At 45.4% G+C, this 21,447-nt stretch overlaps 1 protein-coding gene across 1 annotated transcript in view; it reads right to left on the bottom strand.

The window, feature by feature from the left end:
* The window catches only part of LOC138567788 (calpain-1 catalytic subunit-like), a 398,207-nt gene that overhangs the window by 312,938 nt on the left and 63,822 nt on the right, over positions 1-21,447 (bottom strand). Inside the window, exon 2 of the mRNA XM_069646278.1 lies at positions 18,661-18,730. Within this exon, the coding sequence (XP_069502379.1) occupies positions 18,661-18,730 (70 nt within the window). The remainder of the gene's footprint in view (positions 1-18,660; positions 18,731-21,447) is intronic.

Below are 21,447 nucleotides of genomic sequence, written 5' to 3'. Positions count from 1 at the left end.
ACAAATACAGTCATTTTAAAGGCGAAGCTTTTGTCCTTGTGATATTCTGAAGGAGATGTGGTCGGATGTTGTGACCTAGGGGGAAGGGGGTGCTCCCTTTCTTGTGGCCCACGGGGTGTTGCTTCTTTGAATTTGTAACGTTGTTTTATGCGGTTGCCAATCGCATTCATAAGGGTTTCAGCCAGTAAAGTAACAAGTCTTGGATTTGAGTGAAATGTTCAAAGGCCTTTTGAAGGATGGGTAGTCCTGGGCTGCATTCTGTATGCAAGTGTAAGACACTGGCAATGCCAACAGTTTGGGCTTTCGTGTAGGCATGGCCTAGGCACTTGCCAGGCGCGGTTGTAGTGGTATTACCTGCCCATTGATGGTAGCAGGTGCAAAATGGTGCGAGCGAGTACTTGGGCATATAATAGCAGTGCCTGAGAAATGCCACTTGTGCACAGGTCAGGGCTGTTGGCTTTGCCAGTGTTTGTTTTTGACAGGACTTCAGAGCAGGTCACACAGAATGCCTATGGGTCGAGTGGCTCTGGGATGACCTGGTTAAGACATTTTTATTGCACCAGTAGCGGTTTGCAACTCCAATTGAGCTATTGGCTCTCAGAGGACAGCTTTGAGGAACGCGCTGGCGGGGGCACTTCACGTGCAAGGTTTGTTGATGGGGCCTGATTCGGGTGAGCTCGGGGAGTTCCCATGAGCAGGGGCGTTGCTGGTGGGTGGGGGATCTGAGGAGGCTGTAGCCCCGGGTCTTCTTTTCGTTATGGCCCTGGATGGAGGCTCAGGGAGCTGTGGCCCTGTCACAGAACTGTATGCAAAGTTATGTTATTTTATGAGTTTTGTTGTAATGTAACAGACACATGAGCCCTCCATAAGTAGCATTTTCTGTAAAGTTGTGAATTGACGCCATTCACGGATGATGGTTTGAGGGCCACTTTTTTTGGGGTGAGGGGTAGCCACTTTTTTGGAGCGAGAGGTGGGACACTTTTTTGAGGCGAGGGGTGGGGCACTTTTTTGAGGCGAGGGGTGGGCCACTTTCTTTTGGGTGTCCGGGACTATTTCTTGTTCCATTCCGACGCTGCCTATGTAGCGACCGCTTCCGTACACTTCCCTAATGAGGGGGGCACTCCCACAACCCTTGTTCTCTCCCTGCCCCTCCTCACCCATGCCCAGACATGTATTGGGCAGGGGACAACTCTGCCATCCCTGTCACCTAACCTCCTATTCCCCCGACCCACCCTATTCCTGACAATATACACACACAGGCACCGCACGCACACATATCTACCTCTCCCAAAACCCTCTCCTTACCTCACAGTCCTCTGCCTCTTCCTCTTCGTGCAGTGCGCAGTAAACGCATGCACAGTTCCCAGACAGGCCGCCATTCAGTGACAGCGGCCTGTCAGGTAAATTTTTCTTAACAACTCAGCCAGTTCTATTGGTAATTAGTTTCTGACCTGATAAATTAAGTTTAACTATACACCATAACACAACTTGTGTAGCATTTGTACCTTTCTTTGAGGAATATATTGCTCAAGTGCAACAACTGAAGTTGAGAGGCATATGGAGTTCCACGGTTAAGAAGATACCTCAGTGTGTTAAACAATTGTTGCAAAGACCTGTTTTCACGTGCCATATAACAGTGTCAAATTCCATAAAGGCCGATTCAGAATTTTCTAGAGGTTGATGCATTGGATTATATACATTTGGTGATAGTAAGATATATCCCTTTGTGACAAAACACTGTTCCTGCATCAGAAAACATTAGTTATAAAACTCACATAGCATCAGTGTAGGGCAGGTCTAGAGCTCGTTCGCTTCAAATGAGGGCTGTGTAAACTTCCCAGCAGCGTCCTGACTGGCAATACACTTACCACGACCGATGAAGAGCACAATGCTTTAGTCAGGTGAGGTGATTAGATCACCGAATTGCAGTCACTGGAATGAAAATACTGAAGCTCATGTCGTAGCTATGCCACCGGATGACACCGAGATCCTGGATAGATCATCTTAGCTCTCTGTGCAGTCTGCAGTGAAATGTTTGCCTTCTCTTTCTACTCACCTAGGTCAGACTGCTTATTTGACACAAGGAAAGGATGCGTGTGTCTAGAATTTCACTACCTCTTCACATCATGGATGGAAACCCGCAAGTCTGTGTCAAACAAGCACTATTAGTGTTGACTTTGTCACAAAGTTCATTTTGTTGGGTGCATTTGAAGAGGGTAGTAACACCTAGGCTCACATTGATTAGTATTCTGGTATTTGTATATTTATGATGGAGAAAATAAAGTTGTAATGTTGACCCTAATTGCATAATGCGTTTCTATAAGAATTATTTTTTTAAAAAATTTTTTTATTAAACATATAGCGTAAATAAATACAAGCTTTTGTTTTATGAAAATAAAAAAAAGGATCATTTTTTTATGTCTCAGTTACAGTTACAAGGCCAAACCATCTCCCTGGAACTTCCTTTCGTTTCTATGTCAGTTCATTCCAAGGAGTTCCAAAAGATTTTTTATTTATCTTGTCTTTTTCCTCTTTGGTTTGGCCTCAACTTTGACATTATCTGTAGATTGTACTTCTAGTATTCTGGTATTTGTATATTTATGATGGAGAAAATAAAGTTGTAATTTTGACCCTAATTGCATAATGGGTTTCTATAAGAATTATTTTTAAAAATATATATCTTCTCATGTTGATGTATCAAGTGATTTGTGTGATTCCAAGCCAAGTCTACAAATCAGGGTATTATTTTAGTTCTTCAAAGCCAAACATTCACAAACAAATCCACACATTTGTCAAGTGTGGTGTAAGTGTCTGACAGTTTGGCAGCATCCTCTGTTACTGTTGCTACAGCCTGCCCTGCGTTGTACTACTTTGGCCTTTGGACTCTGTGTGCAGCTCTCCCACCTGGACTTCGACTGACATGCTGTGAAGTGTGTATTATTGCTCTGTCCTTACTGGTATTGTGATATAAACTAATCTAAGCGGGAAGGCCTCGAGCGAGAAACTGTTTCAATATGCCAGCATGCGAAAAGGCTAAACCTGCTAACTACAACTCACGATCGAGACAACACGGTGATGGAAATAACCCAAGTATTTGTGACACTACAAAAGGCCGGATGATACTAACAAGCAGTCAACTGGTGACAGTGGGGTTGGTGTTGTAAATAATCAAAGGGTAAAGATAAACATTTTCTGGACGTTTAGATGCATGACAGACCGGCGGAGAATAACCCGCCTATGCAGTTGGGGGGAAACGAAAATATTCAAGTCGATGGAAATAGATGACAACAACTCCTTACTGGAGTTATGCTACTCTTTGCAAAAAAGCATTGATAGTCAGCCTCAGGTCATCATGGTTGATGCTTCTGAACAAGAACCAACAACAATGGAATTAGTTGCACAGGCCTCAGATCTTCTGTTTACATGTCTCTCTGCCTCCCTGATGTTGTTTGTTAATAGTTTGGCTGATAAACCCAACAGCGAGGCTGACTCGGAAAATGGTGACTGCATTTATGTGGATAGTTCGGTATTAGACAACATGGATTAAGACTATGCAAAAAAAATACACGAAAGCATCAATTTGCAGGGAGCGATAACTCAAATTGAAAACCGTCACGAAGCTCCTTGTTAAGCAAGTAATATAGACGGTATAGTGACAGAAACTACATGTGGGGAGGAGGGTGTAATAAATGGTTCTGCGCATGAAAATGTGACGAACGAAGACAAGGCAGAAAATGTTCATGTTGAAGGATATTTATACCGCGCACTATCAACACCGGAGGGGTCCCCTGGCGCTCTGGCGGATCTGAAAGAAAAAAGGGGGTCGGTTGGGATACGTTAGTAAGACAAAGTTTGGAGAAAGATCAAGAGAGCTTTGATGTGCTGTTGGCAGCTTCAGTTCGGTTAACACCATTCGCTGAGCTTTTTGGTGTGGTATCCGGTCGATATCCGTCATGTACTGTTGTGTATTGCTATGTGTGGTTTGTTTGTTGTTGCAGTGTAGGGAAGTGTGTGCGGGTTGCTGTGGTTTTAGAGTTATGGTTGTGTTTAGTTAGAGTTTGAGGGGTGTATGCAGATGGGTGAGGTTTTAGTAGAGTTTCTTATTAGCATTGTTGTCTGAAAAGACGCACACTTGTTTTGTGTGTCTTTCAAGGTTTAGATAAATGTCTTCCTTACAGTGATCTTGTTTCGGGATGACACAAGGCTGTCCCTAACCTCTCTGTCCATATGTCACACTAGTCTGTCTCTACAGACAATGCTAAACACAAGCAGGTCCTGAATACTATGGAAACCGCAGAGGTGAGTGATGAAAGTATCGACTATACGTGAAAGGAGAGAAGGCATCACAGGAGCCTTGCTGTCTTATAAGCTAAAAACATCCAACATAGCAAGGTTACCTCTGAGCCTAATAACGGTAAGTCAGAACTGGAACGAAACGGTCCAGCAAACACCACAAAGTCAAGGAAACCTGCTAATAGGAAGCAGAAAATAACCAACAAAAAGAATGGAGTGCTTAACAGTTGGCTAGTAAAGCCGCCTAACATTGACAAGGGGGAGGCTGACATCAAGACCTCTTGGATACAGACAACGTTGATGATATATCTTTTGACATGGGAGAAGGGCCAGCCCCTGTGCCTTGGTTAACAATATTCAAAGGGGAGAGTCTGCTAAAGGGTGTGTGTAAATAATTCATCATTTGCAACTTGTTTCCTAGTGACAATAAGGTGTGGCTGAATAGGCAAGCAGTATTAAGAGTACTCAATTCTATTCCACAGCTGCGTGTACTGATATCCCGCGACATTGTGTGTGCACCCTAGCCTTCCAGGGAAGTGTCCGTGGTGAACCGTCTCCTGGTATGGTGTGTTTTGAAATCCCGTGCCTTGGGTGATGTTGGAGCGGACGGCCCACCATCCTATAGCCCGACAGAACTCGTCTTTGTGAGAGATCTTGTCTGTGCACCTGTAGCCAGTGGGCATCCAGGAATTTCTGTAGGAGTCGCATTTGCAACCTGCAGAGCCGGACGAGGTAGATGCAGGATGACATCATGCCCAGTAACGACTTGATGGCCCACACCGTGGCTGTCTTCGTCGACGACAGCCATTGAACTGTTCCTTGAATGGCTGCTATCCTCTCCTCTGATGGCAAAACCAGGCAAGACACCATATTGAGTCTCACACCTAGGAACAGTGCGTTCTGTGATGGAATTAAGCCAGACTTTGGATAGTTGGCCGAAAATACCAGATTCGTCAGTAGCCGGACGGTTGTCTCTGTTTGTCCATCGGCCAGCTCCAGCGAGCGGACGTGAATCAGCCAGTCATCCAGGTACGGGTATAGGTGTATGCCCTGTAGACGTAGATGGTCCGTCACTGGTGCCAAGCATTTCGTGAACACTCTGGGGGCCAACTGCAAGCCGAAAGGTAGAGCCTTGAAATGGTAGTGCTGTCTCTGGACCATGAAATGTAGAAACCTCCAATGTTTCTTGTGAATGGGGACGTGGAAGTAGGCGTCCTCCAGGTCCAACGATGTCAAGAAGATTCCTTTTTCCAGTTGGCCGAGCACGTGTTGCGCCGTGACCATCCTGAACTTTTGGGACTTTAGGTATTTGTTCAGACATCATAGGTCTAGGATGGGCCTCCAGCCCCCGGTCTTCTTTCTGACCAGAACGTATCTGAAATGGACTCCGGACACCCGTAGCCATTGGGGAACTAGCTCTATCGCCCCTTTTCGGAACATGGCCCGTATCTCTTCCAGAAGCTGTGGGATGTGCTGCTCCTGATGTGTAACTGGAGGGATCCGCGGACACCTGCGTTGAAACTCCACGGTGTATCCTTGGGCGAGAGCGTCCAGCACCCACTTTTCGCTGGTGATCTTTCCCCACTCGCTGATGAACCTCGTCAGCCGGCCTCCCACCGGGGTGCACAAGTGGGAGCTCGACCACTGGGTCAGTTCAGGCTTGTTTCAGTCCCAGTGTCCTGCCCTGCGGGCAACGACAACACTGTCCTCCACTACCGTTGGCCTGGGAATGGCCTCTGTAGGTTTTCTGCGTTGAGGATATGGAAGGCTGTTGGTACGATGTGGAGAAACCTTTTGAAGACCTGCTCGACTTTCCCCTGGAGGAGTGAACGGACGAGCAGTGCTGCTGGAGAGTGCCCAGGGAACATGTCATCTGTGTATCTGATTTGATGGCCCGGAGGGACTCATCGATGACCTTCCCAAGCAGATTCTCTCTGTCGAAGGGCATGTCCAGCACCTTCGCTTGGACCTCCTGGTGGAAATGTGTGGTTTTCATCCAACCTTGGTGACAAAGGCAGGCACTGTTCCCCATTTGGCAGAACCCTGTGTCGGTGATGTCCAATGCCACTGTAATGCCGTGATCCGACACCACTTCCCCTTCCTGAAAGAAAGTGATTGCCTCCATCTTCTTGTCGTCGGGGAGGAACTCGAGAATCGGGCCCAGCTTGTACCACAACTCCACGTCATACCTGGCCAGGATCGCCAGTGGGTTGGCCGCCTTGATAGTGGATGCCACGGTGTAAATCACCTTCTTTCCCATGACGTCCATCCTTTTCCCCCTTGCTGTCTGGTGGGACCAAAGATGATGAGGGCGGGTTGGCCGACTGCTTCCTCACGGCTGCCGATACCACCTAATCCGGCCATTGCTGCGACCTCCGGCACCCTATATTTCTTCTCCAGCCTATCCTGCTTGGCTGGAGCCATGCAAGGGTTCTTCATGAGGGCCAAGCCTCTCAAATATTGTCGAGAAAGGGCACCGCCATGATAGTCTTCCTTTTGGCTTGCGCCTTTGATACAAGAAGCCCTCCTTCTTGGTTTCCTCGGGCGCCAGCTGGAATGGCTCGGAGGCCCTGGCGATCATGGAGTGGAACAATCCCACCTCATCTGGTGGGGACATCCTGTGTGGAGAATCCAAATGTGACAATTCTCCGTCCACTGCAACAATATCTTTGTCATCATCCGTCGTTATGGCCGTATCCGTTCCCATACCTGTGTCTGGGTCTGCTGGGGGAGGAGGGGCCCGATGTGGTGGAGGAGGTTGAAATGGGGGCATCGGATGACACTTCCTTTTCTTTGCTGGAGGCTGATTAGCGACCTGGGGGATCACAGGTACCAGAGCTTGAGGCATCCCCATCTGGATCTATGACACCAAGGTGTGTAGAGTTCATAGAATATCCAAGGAAATGTCCATCGGCAGAGAAGGCAGAACAGGATCACTAGGCCCTGCGCCATCGTCGCTGTCATCCTCTTCTTCAACGTCCTTGTGGACCGTATGTAAGGACTCCTGATCTTCGTCATCAGTGGATGAGACCTCCATGGTTTGGGTGACGGCCTGGGAGGGCTTCTTTGGGGCCTCCTCGCCCCCTCCCACTTCTTTGCCCCTTGAGGGTCTTGAACCGGGGCCTGAGCTGGTTTCACCCCTTTTGGCGTGCCTGCAGACTTTGCCAAAGTCACAGTGGCGGTGTCGCACCTAGGGGTAGGGACACTTTCTGATCTGTTGGAGCTATCCTCGCTGGATCAGCACCCTTAGCTGTCATGGCAATAGCAGTCGTCAAAAAGGTCTTAGCCTGTGCTGGTTGAGCTTGCTTGGGCTGTTCAGCCTTCTTCTCCTCCGTCCACGGCTTCTCTGATTTCTTACATACTTTAGCCGGGGTAGATGACTTCCTCTTCAAAGAGGAGCTTGACTGTCGGCTGGCAAAAGGAAGGCGGAAGGTGATGCTGATTGTGCCCTATCCACTTTGGGACCCAGTTCTGCAGCAAAACCGGTGGACTTGGATTTGCATCTCTTGGCCTTATCTTGGGCCCCCACGGATGGGACACAATCAAATGACTTAAAAGACTGCGCCTCGGACTGGCTGGTCTTGGCTGAGGCATGACCCTGCTCGGAGCATGGGTCAGAGGCCTTGGCGTTAAGCCATGCCGCCAGCCTACTACACCTGTACTTCATTGTTTTCTTGTAGAAACCGAGGAAAATCTCGCACTCTACCTCATTGTGGTCTGGGTGCAGGCATTAGAGGCATTGCAGGTGCTTGTCTTCCACAAACACATTCCGTAGCCCGCATTTGGTGCAGGGCCTGAAGAAAGACCCTCCCTCCTTCTTCTCCTCCATCATGGTCAAAGGGCACAAAGTAGGCCCAAAGGCCTTGTAGAATCTTCAATGATCTTCGTCCTTGAGGGGTGCAGAACTTCACGGATAACGGATCCTCGCTGTTGGCAGATGAAGAAAATAGCTCACAGGCATCTTATAAACAAATATAGAACGTTTTCCGTCAAAAACGTACACATAGCCCAGAGAGCAAACTCGAGGACTCCCAACGCTGAAGTGTGCAGTAAAAATCTGAAGATGGCTGCCAGAGTAGGGGCTTAGGGAGAGGACGGTCATTTGATGTGGGCAGTATGACCCAGAGCACAGTGATTGGATTAGAGGAGAAATACAGTTTTTAAGTGAAAGTGAAACTGTTTTTTCTTTTACTGAGGATTCCCAGCCTGACGACGGGGAATATTCATGAGCATTTGAATCCATGCAGACCCCATGCTGGAGAATGCTGAAATTAATTACAATGTATGTGGAGGGTACTAAGCAAAAAGAGGGTGAGAACATCTGGCTTGGATATTGATGAACAGGTATGGATTGAACATATTCAGAAAGTATATGGGAATGATGAATCCAGCTGCACAGTGACTCCAGCTATAGGGAATCCCCCATTTAAAACGATATATGATAAACTAAACATCATTTAAGTTTATAAAAACAAAATCTGTGTGTATATCGGTCCAACTATATATTAATATCTATGTTGGATTAATCTGGTAAATTATTTGGTGCTCTTGTGCTAGAAAGATTGAAACCTTGGGTGGACTAAAATAAAATCTTAGAATCCTTCCAAACAGGCTTTCGAGCAGGGTCAAGTACAGCCCATAATTTGCTCTTATTAAACTCTTTAATAGTTAAGGCTTGTAAGCATGGTAATCCTCCTCCTTTGCACCTAATGTTTGTCGATTTTAAATCAGCTTTTGATACTGTGAATCGGAATAGACTTTGGAGGAAGTTGGCGAACTGGTGGATCCCAAAGGATTTACTGCGCATACTTAGGGACTTTCACACAGATAGCAGTGTACAGGTTAGGTTGGATAGCACGGGCGCCTGCACTAAAGATATTCAAACAGCCAAAGGATTGAAACAAGGCTGCATGCTGCTGCCCATGCTATTCAACCTATATATGATTGACCTTCCAGGACATTTGACAAGGATGAAAAATGTCCCTCCAAAGTTAGGAGAGCATCATATTTATAGGATCTCATACGCAGACATGATGGTCACACTTGCCCATACTTTGGTTGGACTAACTCGGACCGCTGATGAGTTATCCAGACATGCTATTGAAAATGATCTCATCATAAACTGTGAAAAGACCAAATATATGTGCTTTGGGCATGTTACTAGGAACAAGGGCAACTTGTGCATGGCCAATGAACATATTTAGAAGGTTGCAGACTATAAGTATTTAGGAATTCATATAAGCCAAGACACAAACAATTGTGAGTTGCAACAGGTGAAGCAGAACAATGCACATGCACTCAGGGTACAGCCCTACTGCCATAATTACTGTCACAGGCAAAGTATAGCTCTGGCTATTATTTACGGCCTTGAGGCAATGTATCATATTAAGATGGAATGATTCAATGTGCTAGAAGGGTGGATTTGGAGACGCATATTGGGACTGGCACAATGTGTTCCTGTCCAGGCCCTAATGTTAGAGTTAATGTTAACTTTGTTGTTTGGATAGGTTCTTTTACGGTGGGGAACTCCTATATGTAAAGCTGATGAAGGAACCAAACTGCCCATTATTATACCTTCTGGGCTGTAATATGAGCAAGGAAATGTTGTCAGTTTGGTGGGAATTTAAACACAAGTTTAAATTCATGTTTGAGCGTGTTGACTTGACTCTGGCATGGGAGAAGGAAGAGCATATCCTGAAGGGAATTTGTAGACAAATTAAAAGTATGAGATATGGGCTTAAATCATGCCCATTTAATTAAACTGAAAACCTATATGGATTTCGTAGAATGCCAAACCACATACCTAAGCCCCCAGAAATACCTTGCGCTATCTCCTGCCCCTGCCCTGAGAAGGTTAATCTTGCTCTTACGTTGAACCAATTACCAACGCTAAGAGTACTGGGGCCATGGCTCTGGAAGACGATGTAAGAGAGGGGATCTAGGTTCTGTTAGAACCAGCATACTCGGGAGTCCAACCGTCACGTTATGATATGCAGTAGTAGTTTGGCAAACCTTATGTGGATTATTCGGGCGAAATTTGTTCATAATTTGGATGAAATAAAAAGTGCAACATTTTGGACGAGGTGCTTACCGGCCAGTCATACCCACCAAAACATTGCTCTTTGAAAATTGTGGTGGAGAGTGGTCACCCTTTTGGAGACACACAATAACTGATATGGTTCTGTTGTTAGGCGATTAAATAGAACGGCAGTATGTAAGGATATTTGAATGGACTTTTAAATTGAAAATCAGAGGTATTATGATTTTTCAAATTTGGTATATTTATATGTTTAATGAATATGTTGCGGGGTTATTGATTGATGTATGTTGTTTGAAAAGGTCTTTGAACTAAAACACATGAATAAACAATTTCTTTTAAAAAATAATTGCACCTTGCTGTGGAACAAGAGCTGGAAAACAATAAACTGAAGTGTCGAAATTGCAGATTGGGCTCAAATCCCAGTCTCACCTCTTAACCAAAATGTGTAATGCTGGCACCTCATTTAATCTCACAGCCTAACAAAGCAAAACTGACCGTCCGTAGGAGAGATTTAGTTCTCATGGCAACATGGATATCTTCTAATCAGTTTATTTTTGGGTATCCATATCCTCGCTCTCCACACTATGGTATGTACACCTTTTTCAAATTTATACTGGTCTCTGTCCATCATGTATACTACAGCCTCGTGGCAGCTGTTAAAACGTGCCCTGTACTTATGCTAGAAAGCATGAACCATTATTGTGGGTTGGTAACATGTATAGATGAAGGCATGGATGAAAGGTGTCAAGCATTTATAAGGGAATCCCCATGCCTATTTTAATTGCTGACAGGGCAGCATATCAACTGTGGATTGTGACTGGGATGAAGGGGATAAGGATTCGAACAGAGACTCTTGGATCCCTTCATTTCTTGGGGTTCAAACCCTATAAAACACAATCCTTCTGTATGTCTATTTGTAAAACTGTTAGCCTGGTACTATCGCCTCAACTGTAACCCCGAGCGACTCGTCCTTTGGCATACTTGTATTCTTTCCCGTATTGTATCAACCTTTGACCAGCCTGTAACCACTGGTCGACCTGCACTTATTGTCTGTTGTAAATCCTTTATTTGCCTGTAACAATTGCCTAAATTCTGGCGCCCAGTTACCTCAGGGTTCGGTGCGCGTTACAAACAAATAAACTAAACTAAACTAAACTAGAAAAATGGCAATGTCCACGGCTGTGATCAGATTATCTGGCTTCTGAAGCTAATTTTCCTCTCCTTGCACTTGGGTTTCTGTTAGTTCGAGATGTATTTTCGCTGCTGTTATTGTCCTTGCCACCATATCCAACTGGCTTCCCCTGGAAGCATGCATCACAATACAGGTAGCATGCATTTTGGGGTGAAATGAATCACCCCTGTCACGTTTCGGGGAGCTCTTCTCATTGCTGGAGCTGTCCCAGTCAAACTGGCAGAGAGCAATCCAGCTGTGCCATAGTGGTTTACTCATTTTGTCAACATGTCAGCTTGCCTTTTCCTTCATAGGAGCCTCTGTTGTCACAGTAGCCTAATTGGTGGTTTATTTTACTTCCTATTTTAGGAGGTTTTGGAGTAAAAGTAGTTTTTAGGGATTAAAAAAATAGCTGTCATCCCAAACTGTCCTTTCTTTAGGCAGGTAAAAATATACTTTCATAAAATAAATATGCAACTTTATTTTACCTAGCAATTTCTGTCACTGAAAAAAGCATTTTTGGTACATAGAATGCCTTCACATCAGGCAGAACTACAGCAGAGGCTCTCTTTGTGGTCGGTGCTGCTGGTCTGAACATATCACCTGAGCTGTGCCGGTGGGAGGAAAGGTCAGGCACACATTTCCTTTTTTTTGTTAAAAGTATTGGCATGACTTTAGAGAGCAAAGCTAAAGAGGTATTTTGCTCATCTGGAGTTCTGAGGACCATCACGGAAGCAAGCTGCCAGTTTTGAGAACTGCCACTAGAAAGGCGGGTGTGCAAGGAGCATCACTCAACCTGGATCATACCATTAGCCTAGGACCCACCATTCAGCATCAGCACAGCTGATGCCCCGCCTGCTTGGGCACTGATCGCACTGACACACGGAAGCGCTACAGGCCCTGAGAGCATTGCAAAGGGAACTAGATCGATGTGAGGGAATGGCCATCTTTCACAATGCTGGACTCTGCTCCACGCTAAAACTACTTCTTATAGTCTTCTAAGCGCCTCAAAGAAATGCAGACTGCGACATGTGCATATGTATTGTGGCAAAGTTTCCTGCCTAACCTCAGACCCCCCGCCCCAGTGGGGTGGTCAACGGTGCCAGATGCCACCCTGAGCTAATGGATGCTGAGTCGTAGGAGGTATACCCAGGATCTGAACGTCACCCTCAATGGGTCCCACTCTAGAACAGGGGACAGTCACAGCAGTATTGACCACTCCTACTCAATATGCATTACCTGGGAAAGGAGAAGTTACAAAGGTCTCCATACCACTCCTACCATGGACCGCCACAGAGAGAGGGGGATTAGACTTAACCCTTAAAGGCACCCCTTCCCATGTAGGGAAACACTCATTCAAGCGTGGTAGCCAGACCCAAACATCTAGTGTTGGAGAGGAAGCCTCTCCTTTTATGAAAACAATATTGTATGATCTTAAAGTTCCCGACAAGTCAGGAAAGGCATTTCTCCCATTGGCTCTGGTGCCGGAGACTTCCTCTCACACTGTTATTCACATGCTCTAACTCATAGAAGTACTTCAGTTACAAAGTCGCACTTCATCGATGAAGACATTATCTGAGCGGAACATGCAAACATGGGCACAAACAATCCCCATTCGGCCAGCATCATAGGGATCACAGATTTACAAATTGCCCGTGATGAAGGAAGTACAAATGACAGCCACTTTTCTCTGCTTACCAAATGACTTGCAGACTCCCAATCTAACCTCAGATGTATCTGGATGATTTTTGTAAATAGGTCCCTCCTCTTCTGGGATGGTGTCATGCCTGCGCCATGGGCGCATCCATTTGCGCTCAGTATGGACTATTTGTTTATCATTTATTTACAACAGACTCTTGGATCAATCTATATTTACTTTGGGGACTTTATTTCCCATTTGCGAGACTTTGGTGCTTTATTATTTTTTCCAACAAACTACGCATACCACAATGCTTTTGGCTATAAGCATCGATTCCTGGCTGTTCCTATTGGTCATCAAAGGAACTACACCCCCCAGAAGCCCTAGGGATTGGCTCTGCTTCCACCAACTCAGGAACAGAGAGGGAGATGGCCGATTGTCTGCAGGTGTGCTTAGCCAGGTGCAACCAATTAGCCTGCCTCTGTGCTGGACTAGGCAGTATAAAAGGCTGCTGCCTGCAGTGGCTCAGCCTCTTGCATTGAGAGACCTTCCTCCACCTTTCGTGTCTTTCTACGGATCTTTGTATGCTGTTTACCATCACTCCTGCTTGGACCCTGCCTTGCAGCTTGCTACACCCTGCTGCCTACACCCTAGCCTTCTGGGCTCCCTGCCTCAGTCCAGCTCCTCTGGGCTTCCTGCCTGCAGCCAGTTACTCTTCGCTGCCTACAGCCATAGCCTTCCAGGCTCACTTCCTCACAGCCCTGCTCCTCCGGGCTCTCCACATTGCAGCCGATCACGCTCTGCTGCCTTCCAGCCTCCGCCCTTGCCCTACCGGGCTTTCCACATTGCAGCCGATCACGCTCTGCTGCCTTCCAGCCTCCGCCCTTTCCCTGCCGGGCTCTCCACATTGCAGCTGATCACGCTCTACTGCCTTCCAGCCTCCGCCCTTGCCCTGCCGGGCTCTCTACATTGCAGCCGATCACGCTCTGCTGCCTTCCAGCCTCCGCCCTTGCCTTGCCGGGCTCTCTACATTGCAGCTGATCACGCTCTGCTGCTTTCCAGTCTCAGCCCTTGTCCTCTGGGCTCCCTGCTCTGCAGCCTGCCTCACTCCGGCTGCCTACAGCCCTTGTCCTCTGGGCTTCCTACTTTGCAGCTGATCACGCTCCGCTGCTTACTACCTACCTTTTTCCGCTGGGTTCTCGGCCTAGCAGCCCTCTACAGTCCTCTGCAACCTTCTACGGTCAGCGGCCCTGCCCCTCAGGGCTCACTCCTTGCTGCCCGGTCCTTCTGGGTTCCTTGCCGTGCAGCCTGCTTTACTCTGCTGCCCTAAGCCCTTTCCCTCTGGGCTCTCTACCTTACAGCCCTGCTCCTGTGGGCTTGCTCATTTCTTTCCTGCTCCTCTGAGCTCTCAACCTTGTTCCTTACTGTCCTCTGCTATCCTATCCTGCTACACGACTTTCCCTTCATTTCCTTCTGCTAGTTTGCTATCAACCTCCTTTTCCTGGATTTGTCTGTAAGTATCTTCTCTTGTCCTGTTTGTAGACCCTTTTGTACAGAGCTTGTCTGTTGGTTCCCATCAGTCAACCTCTGCCCCTTCCCTTGTCTCGTTTCTACATTACAGACACCCATAGCTGCTGTTCCAAGTCATGAGCAAACAGCGTGGGCCTCTGTTATAGCAAACTGTGCAGAAGGCTTGAGTATTTCCTAAGGTTCGTGGAATACTCTTTTCCTATATCTGCATACACCGCAAGAGGGAATTCATTCTGTACCTTTCCTTGCTACTCTTGCCTACTCTTCGTTCTCTTTCCTTTCTGCTGCGTGTGTGCTTCTCTGTCCACTTTATTTAGGCGCAACCACCCAAACCCTTTTTGGGTGTCCTGTGCCACTCTTAATAGAGTGCCATCCCTGACAGATGGTTCTTGGGGATATTGAGGACAGCTGTATATTGAAGAATGTGATGCTTTGCGATTGGTTCCTGGACGGGTTGTCATGTGGTTTGGAAGGGGACTAACCTGAGGTTATGGGAAGGCCTGACACCCTCTTGGAATCAGGTGGGGCTGTGGTGAGATATGGAATCCCTCTCTGTCCTCCGCTCCTTACCCCAACCCTGTAAGCTCTGCTGCTATTGCCTGCATGAGTCTGGATCTCCCCATTCTCCTGGTGGGTGGATTGGAAGTCTGCAAGTCATCTGGTAAGTAGGGTAAGGTGACTTCATTTGCACTCCCTTCATCATGGGCAATTTGTAAATCCGTAATCTGAAAATTGGCAAAGTGTAACTCAGCTACAGAAATTGGGTTAAAAACCATTGTGTGGAGAGAAGGTGAATTGATGATTGAACTTTTAAGAGCTAAAGAAGCATCTATCGTTTAGATGCTAATTAACGCTGCAGGTCGCCCACAGGTTAAACTAATCCCATATTGTAGGCTACCTGGGTGGAGCACTTTGTATCCATTTACTCCAGGTACGACGGCCTCTTTGATCTGCAATCATGGTCAAATAACTGAACTAAGTACTTATTGAATATAGACCGTCGGGAGGTTGAGCTATGCATACATAAAGCTAGTAGATCTAGGGCCGGCTGCCCGAATAGATGCAGAAACCTTTTATTTAAGGCATACATAGGAAATCGCACCCCTATATTCTGCATCCTTTTTAATAATGGGATAGATATGGGCAGAGATCCTGTTTCTTGGCGACTTCTTTTGTGGTTCCGATTAACAAGAAGGGTTTGAGAGCTGACTCTAAAAATGACCGGCCAATCAGGTGATGGATGCAGATTCGAAAATATTTGCTTTCGTCATCCTTCATCATCTCCAAGTTTGGGCCCTCAGTGTAGGTAGAATAAAAAGGTTTGAAACGGGTTTCTGACAACATCAAGGTACTGTGCTGAATAGCTATATCGTCAAATGCCTTCAAGATCTCACTTGATCAAAGAAATATGAGCAGATCTATGTGGCGTCCATCGCTTTTCATCGGCTTTCAATTTGGTTAGTCACACTCACCTCTGGACCAAGTTACACTGTTGGTGCATTCCGGCTGGCCTCTTAAAGGTTTCAGTGGGTCTTCATGACAACTCAAACAGTTGGAACCTTATCTAGGAATATTCCCACAACTTCTGGGTTAAGACAAGGTTGCTTTCTTGCACCTTGTCTTTTTAACCTAAATTGGGGGACAGCAGGTGCATGCTAACTGCTTATGCAGATGACTTCCTATTATTTGACTGCACACCCCTTGGCCTGCAAAAAGTCCGCAGAGGAACATTTCCTAAAGGTTAGCTCGACTAAAACCAAGGTGGTGTGTTTTACTACTACTCGCAAAACATGGAAATGCACATACATCTGGTTTATGAATAAAGTTAAGTTGCAGATTACTAGGGATATGATCTATCTTGGATTCCCTATTTTGGTCAGTCCCTAACAGTCATATCTATTGGACTTCTTGAAAAATAAGTCAGTCTTACTTATAGGTCAAATGCTAAAATTAGGCAAAAGATATGGGAAATTCTCTGTCCAATCTCTGCCAAAGATTTGCAAAGGGAAGGTTGTGCCCAAGCTGTTGTATGAGGTGGAAATCCTCCATGTTTGGGTTCTTGAGAGGTTTTCCCTGCTCAAGGCCTTTTTTCGGCGGAAAATTCTGCACCTTCCAGACTGTGTCAACATCTTAATAATTAGATATGAACTGATGCTAAACTCCCTAAAGGTTAACGCAGAATGGCATATTATGTCTCAGTATCTGAATTTATTAAAACCACCGCAGGAATCACTGTTTGGGGATCTGCATATGGTCATGATTGATACAAGTGAAAACTGCATCAATAATATGGTAATTTATTGCAATAATTTGCTTATAGAATTGGGACTGTGTGAGTATGATCTCATTGGAAACCTGTGTTACATTAAACAACAGTTGTGTAAGAAAGATTGGGTTCATCCAGTTGATAACATACATAACTATCGTTCCCTTGCACTTAGTTAATGATCATAAGAAAATAGGGAGAGTCACAGAGTATTTGAACCTTTACACCAATAAACAACTTAGTAGTGATTTTCTTAGATTTAGATTAAACATCCATCCTACTAGACAAATTCTATCGTGTCAAGGTATTATACATAAGCAACAGGCATTTTGCAGGTTCTGTGAGGATCTAAATATGGAGGAAACCCTACAGCATCTATTAAAATGTAAGACCCTGACACCACTTTGTATTAATTATTTTAGGAAACCTGTTTGTAAAGTAGATTCAATTGATTCGGAAAATCTGTGATCCAGATTGTTGATTGGCCATCCCACTTCAGTGGTAACCGCCGTAGTGGGCTTTATAAGACGTTTGAAATTGGACTGTCCTACCTCGTGACATTTGTGTTTTAAGAATTAGGATTATCATAAATTGGCTGGTTTTTAAAGTGTATATTTCGAGGAACATCTGTTCATGGTTGACTTATTAATATGATTTCCTTATTTTGATGTATTTTTCTTTGACATGTACATCCTTTAGCTATGTTTTTTGTCTATTTTCTTTTGTTATCATTTCTTTGTTATGGTTTTTTTGCATAAGTTTGAATGTAGTTGTTTTTTAACCATATGCAAATTCATTTGTATTTTAAAGTAAACAATATGATGCTGGGAAAATGGGGTTTGTTTGTGCCCATGTCTGCATGTTATGCTCGGAGCATTTCTTCATTGATGAAGTGCGACTGTGTAACACCCCAATTTGTACTCCATCGATGAGGGTTGCCAAACCCAAACAACCTGCAGCCCAACAACAAAGAGCAGGGTTATCCATCGGACACTCAGGCCTGGGTAGACGGGCCCCATTGTAGGAACTGTGTTAAAAGACATTCTTTGTCCAAGTTCATAAAGTCATTACTGCTATTTCTTTGTTGTTACTTACATCAGAATAAACTCTCCCCTGTTACCAAATCCTACCAGCCTGTCAGCCTCTTTGTGAATCCCACCCAGCTACCCTGTCACAGCATATTACAAAAACCTGACTGAACACCCCGATGCTTGCTCATTTATCTGGCTCCTAATTATTTCCCAGATATGTTATTTTTTAACATATTTCTGCAATCCAGCTTTTTGCCTGAATCTCACCATGGGGCACACAATGTACCCATAGTATCGTCTATAATTTACACTGCAAATATGAACAACTCACTGTTGGCCTCTTTGTTGGATACCGAAGGTCTGAAACAGGGAAAGGCTGTCAACAGATCACAGATATTTAGAAGCATCCCATTCAGACCTGCTGGTCACCTGGGTCTACGGGTCTAAAAACAAATGTTTGCTTTTATGTACAATGGTAAAAAAAATGTAATATTCAAAAAGCATTGGGGTGCTGTATGACGCCAGGAAACTATAACCCAGGCGGGAGGGGAGGGGGAGTGGGTGCAGGTCTCTTGAGATGTGCATGCAATTGCCTAATTGCCTCTAATTGAGGTAAAATGATCATTGTCAGTCCTAGGCATCAGACCCATTTAAATGTTTTTTGTTTTCAGAGCATCGGCAGAGCCTTACCCAATATCCCCTGGCACACGTCTGTGCGGCTCATGTCCTGCGAGATGAACTGCAGCACCTGAGAGATTTCCTGCAAAAGAAAAGAGCGAAAGTGAGGTTAGGTCAACATATGAAAGGGACAAATGTTTGCCATTGGACTACGTTGTGGCATTCAAATATTTTCAAACAATCTTGTTAAAAAAATACAAGCAGCAATATTGGTATTCCCAACAACCCACTGGAATTTTGATTGATTAACCAGAATGTGAAATTCTCAGTGGCTCATATGGCGGACCTAAGGGCAACTACAATGCAAATGAATGGTTAATGGAATTACAGGCTGTTCATTTTGTTGGATTGTTTCTCCACTGCATAATGCAACCGATTAGGCTGGGGTTAGAGGGGTGGATTCCACTGTGAAGAAACACAGCAGCAGAAAGCAAGATGCATCAGATTCCGTACAGGCATATTAACCTTGATGGACTACCTCTTCAAAGAAGAAAGACAAAACTGAATGTGACACAAAAGGCTCAGTGACGGAGCCAGGAGGGCTCCAAGGGGGGCAGCCATCCCCCCCCTCCCCGGCTCTCCCCTAGTGCCCAGTGCACCCCTAATTGATATGATATTCATAAAAATAGATTGGAACTATGTCATGCCAAAAGCAGTTCTAGTGTAAACTCACCCTCCACATTCCCGTCAGCCAAAGGAGAGTTTCTTGCAGGAGATGCTACCGATTCGCCTGTATATGTCCTCTGCTTACACTGTCACATGATCAGGGCTGGTGGGAGGGAGCATTCCAACTGAGTTACATTTTGGCCACCCCTTTTCCCACACTCCCTAACAATGAGGCTAGATGTGCTTCTTGCAGGGCTAATCTGGGGTCCCCTTTTCACTCTACTGCATATTCGACCCTCTAGTAATGCCTTGCGGTAGAACCATCCCTGGGTGCTCTGCAGTAGCCTTTAAGGTGCTATCCTTGGGGGGACAGTTTCTTGGCACTGGTGACCTGCTGCTTTCAGAAAAGGTGCTCTTGGATTGGTCTTCTAAAGATTGTCAAACATAAGCGAATGCAAGTTTTACGGGGAAGAGAGTTCCTGGATGACAGCTTGTGCAGAGAGACATCAATCCCCTTTGGGCGAGAAATTGCATTTCTGTTGCTAGGTACCTGGGCGCAAGGCCAAACTAGCATTTAAAGGCCAGATCAATGATGTTGCGCAGGATACACAGTAACTGGTAGCGTGTCTAGCCCGTGGCTCATGGTTCTGCCTCGTGGTTCTGTGGAAAAGTCATAAATCAAATGATTTGCAGTTTAGAGAGTTCAAGCTGAGGGGAGTCCAGCGTGCGCTTTTAGTTGAAAAGAAAACGGCTTCTAGCAACTACACTAATCTTGGGGGACAGTAAAATGTCTTGCTCAAGGCAGACCCCTGGGGCTTTCAACTTGAATGAGGCTCTAAGCGTTTTGCCCATTGAGACAAGTAGGAAGATTTGCCAGGCTGAACTACTATGTGTTCAAAAGGAGTATCAGATGTAGCTCCATCTCCCTGGTTCATTCTTGTGCTCTAAGGAAACGCTTTGGAATTTCTACAAGTTAATCTTATGCACTTTTGAGTGTGATGTTAATCGGCATAAGATTCTATGTTAACTGGATGATCTCACGCAAACCCCTCCTCGGCGCCAGTAAAAGAACCACTATTTTTTGTAAACTTTGAACTCTGGCTTCGAGCAACTCAACCTAAAGCATGTCAAGTCTTCAGAAATAGGACCCCCCATCTCAGAGGGGTCTTTGCTTTTTTTATGTTTCATTCTTTTCCAGTTTGTTTTATTCTTCAGAATTGGGACCTACAGTCTAAAAATAGTGAGCACTCTCTTAACCCATAGAGATTTCCTTTCCAGCAAGTCTCTCATTTATAGAGGATCTTTCGCGATTACGTATACTCTTATTGGTTTCAAACAGGAGTCTCATCCTCAACCATCTACCTTTTCCTGCATTTTAAGCATGGTCTTGCCAGCCCTAACCTGCAAAGTAATGTTGGCTACAAACTAACCTCGCGAAACCCTCCACACTACTCGGGTCTGCTAGAGCACCTCTGAGGTTCATGAGGCAACCACTCAGCATCTAACTACATCTAGAACCATGCTGCACCAGATTTAGATATTGCCATCACAATACAACTCTGCTCCATACCGAGCTGTATTGTCCTGAGTCCTACGCTCTTGCTTACCAATCACTTATCACATCTGAGAAACACACATCCCCACTTCGACAATCATATCCCCTCCCACTCATCCCAATTGATTTTCCTCTCTGTTTTTTGTCATTCTATTGTCTAATTTCTCTTTCCCGTCACCTCCTCCCCAAACCTCCCCTTCCTTTCCACAGACTAAGGTCTGCTGACACCCGGGCAGGGTCACAATATGCCACCTTTCAGACAAGGCCATTTGCCGTACGACCACTAGGGTGGTCATCGACACAGTATAAATATTGGATAACATAACATAACAAGAGAACCCTGCGCAGTCCTGAGAAAATTGTCACCGCCAGTGAAAACCTTGGAAGATCATTGACAAAGAAGTTCATTATTCATTGGCTTAGAAATACATTAGAAGACCTGCTATGGTGGAGTTCTAAACCGTTGAGACAAAAGGCCATAATATTGACATGCAATGTAGTCATAGATGGACTGTATGAGTATGAAGGATCTAAAAAGGTAGTGGTCACCATCAGCAAAGTGGATAACAACCCTATGGATGAGAACTTATCTGCGCGCGACCAAAAAAATGTAGACACTGGGGGTGGACAATTAATAT

Source organism: Ambystoma mexicanum, chromosome 2p, assembly GCF_040938575.1.
Source record: "Ambystoma mexicanum isolate Mex_15411 chromosome 2p, UKY_AmexF1_1, whole genome shotgun sequence".
Lineage (NCBI taxonomy): Eukaryota > Metazoa > Chordata > Amphibia > Caudata > Ambystomatidae > Ambystoma > Ambystoma mexicanum.
Note: the sequence above shows the minus strand (reverse complement) of the source record. Positions and strands in the feature narration are given on the sequence as shown.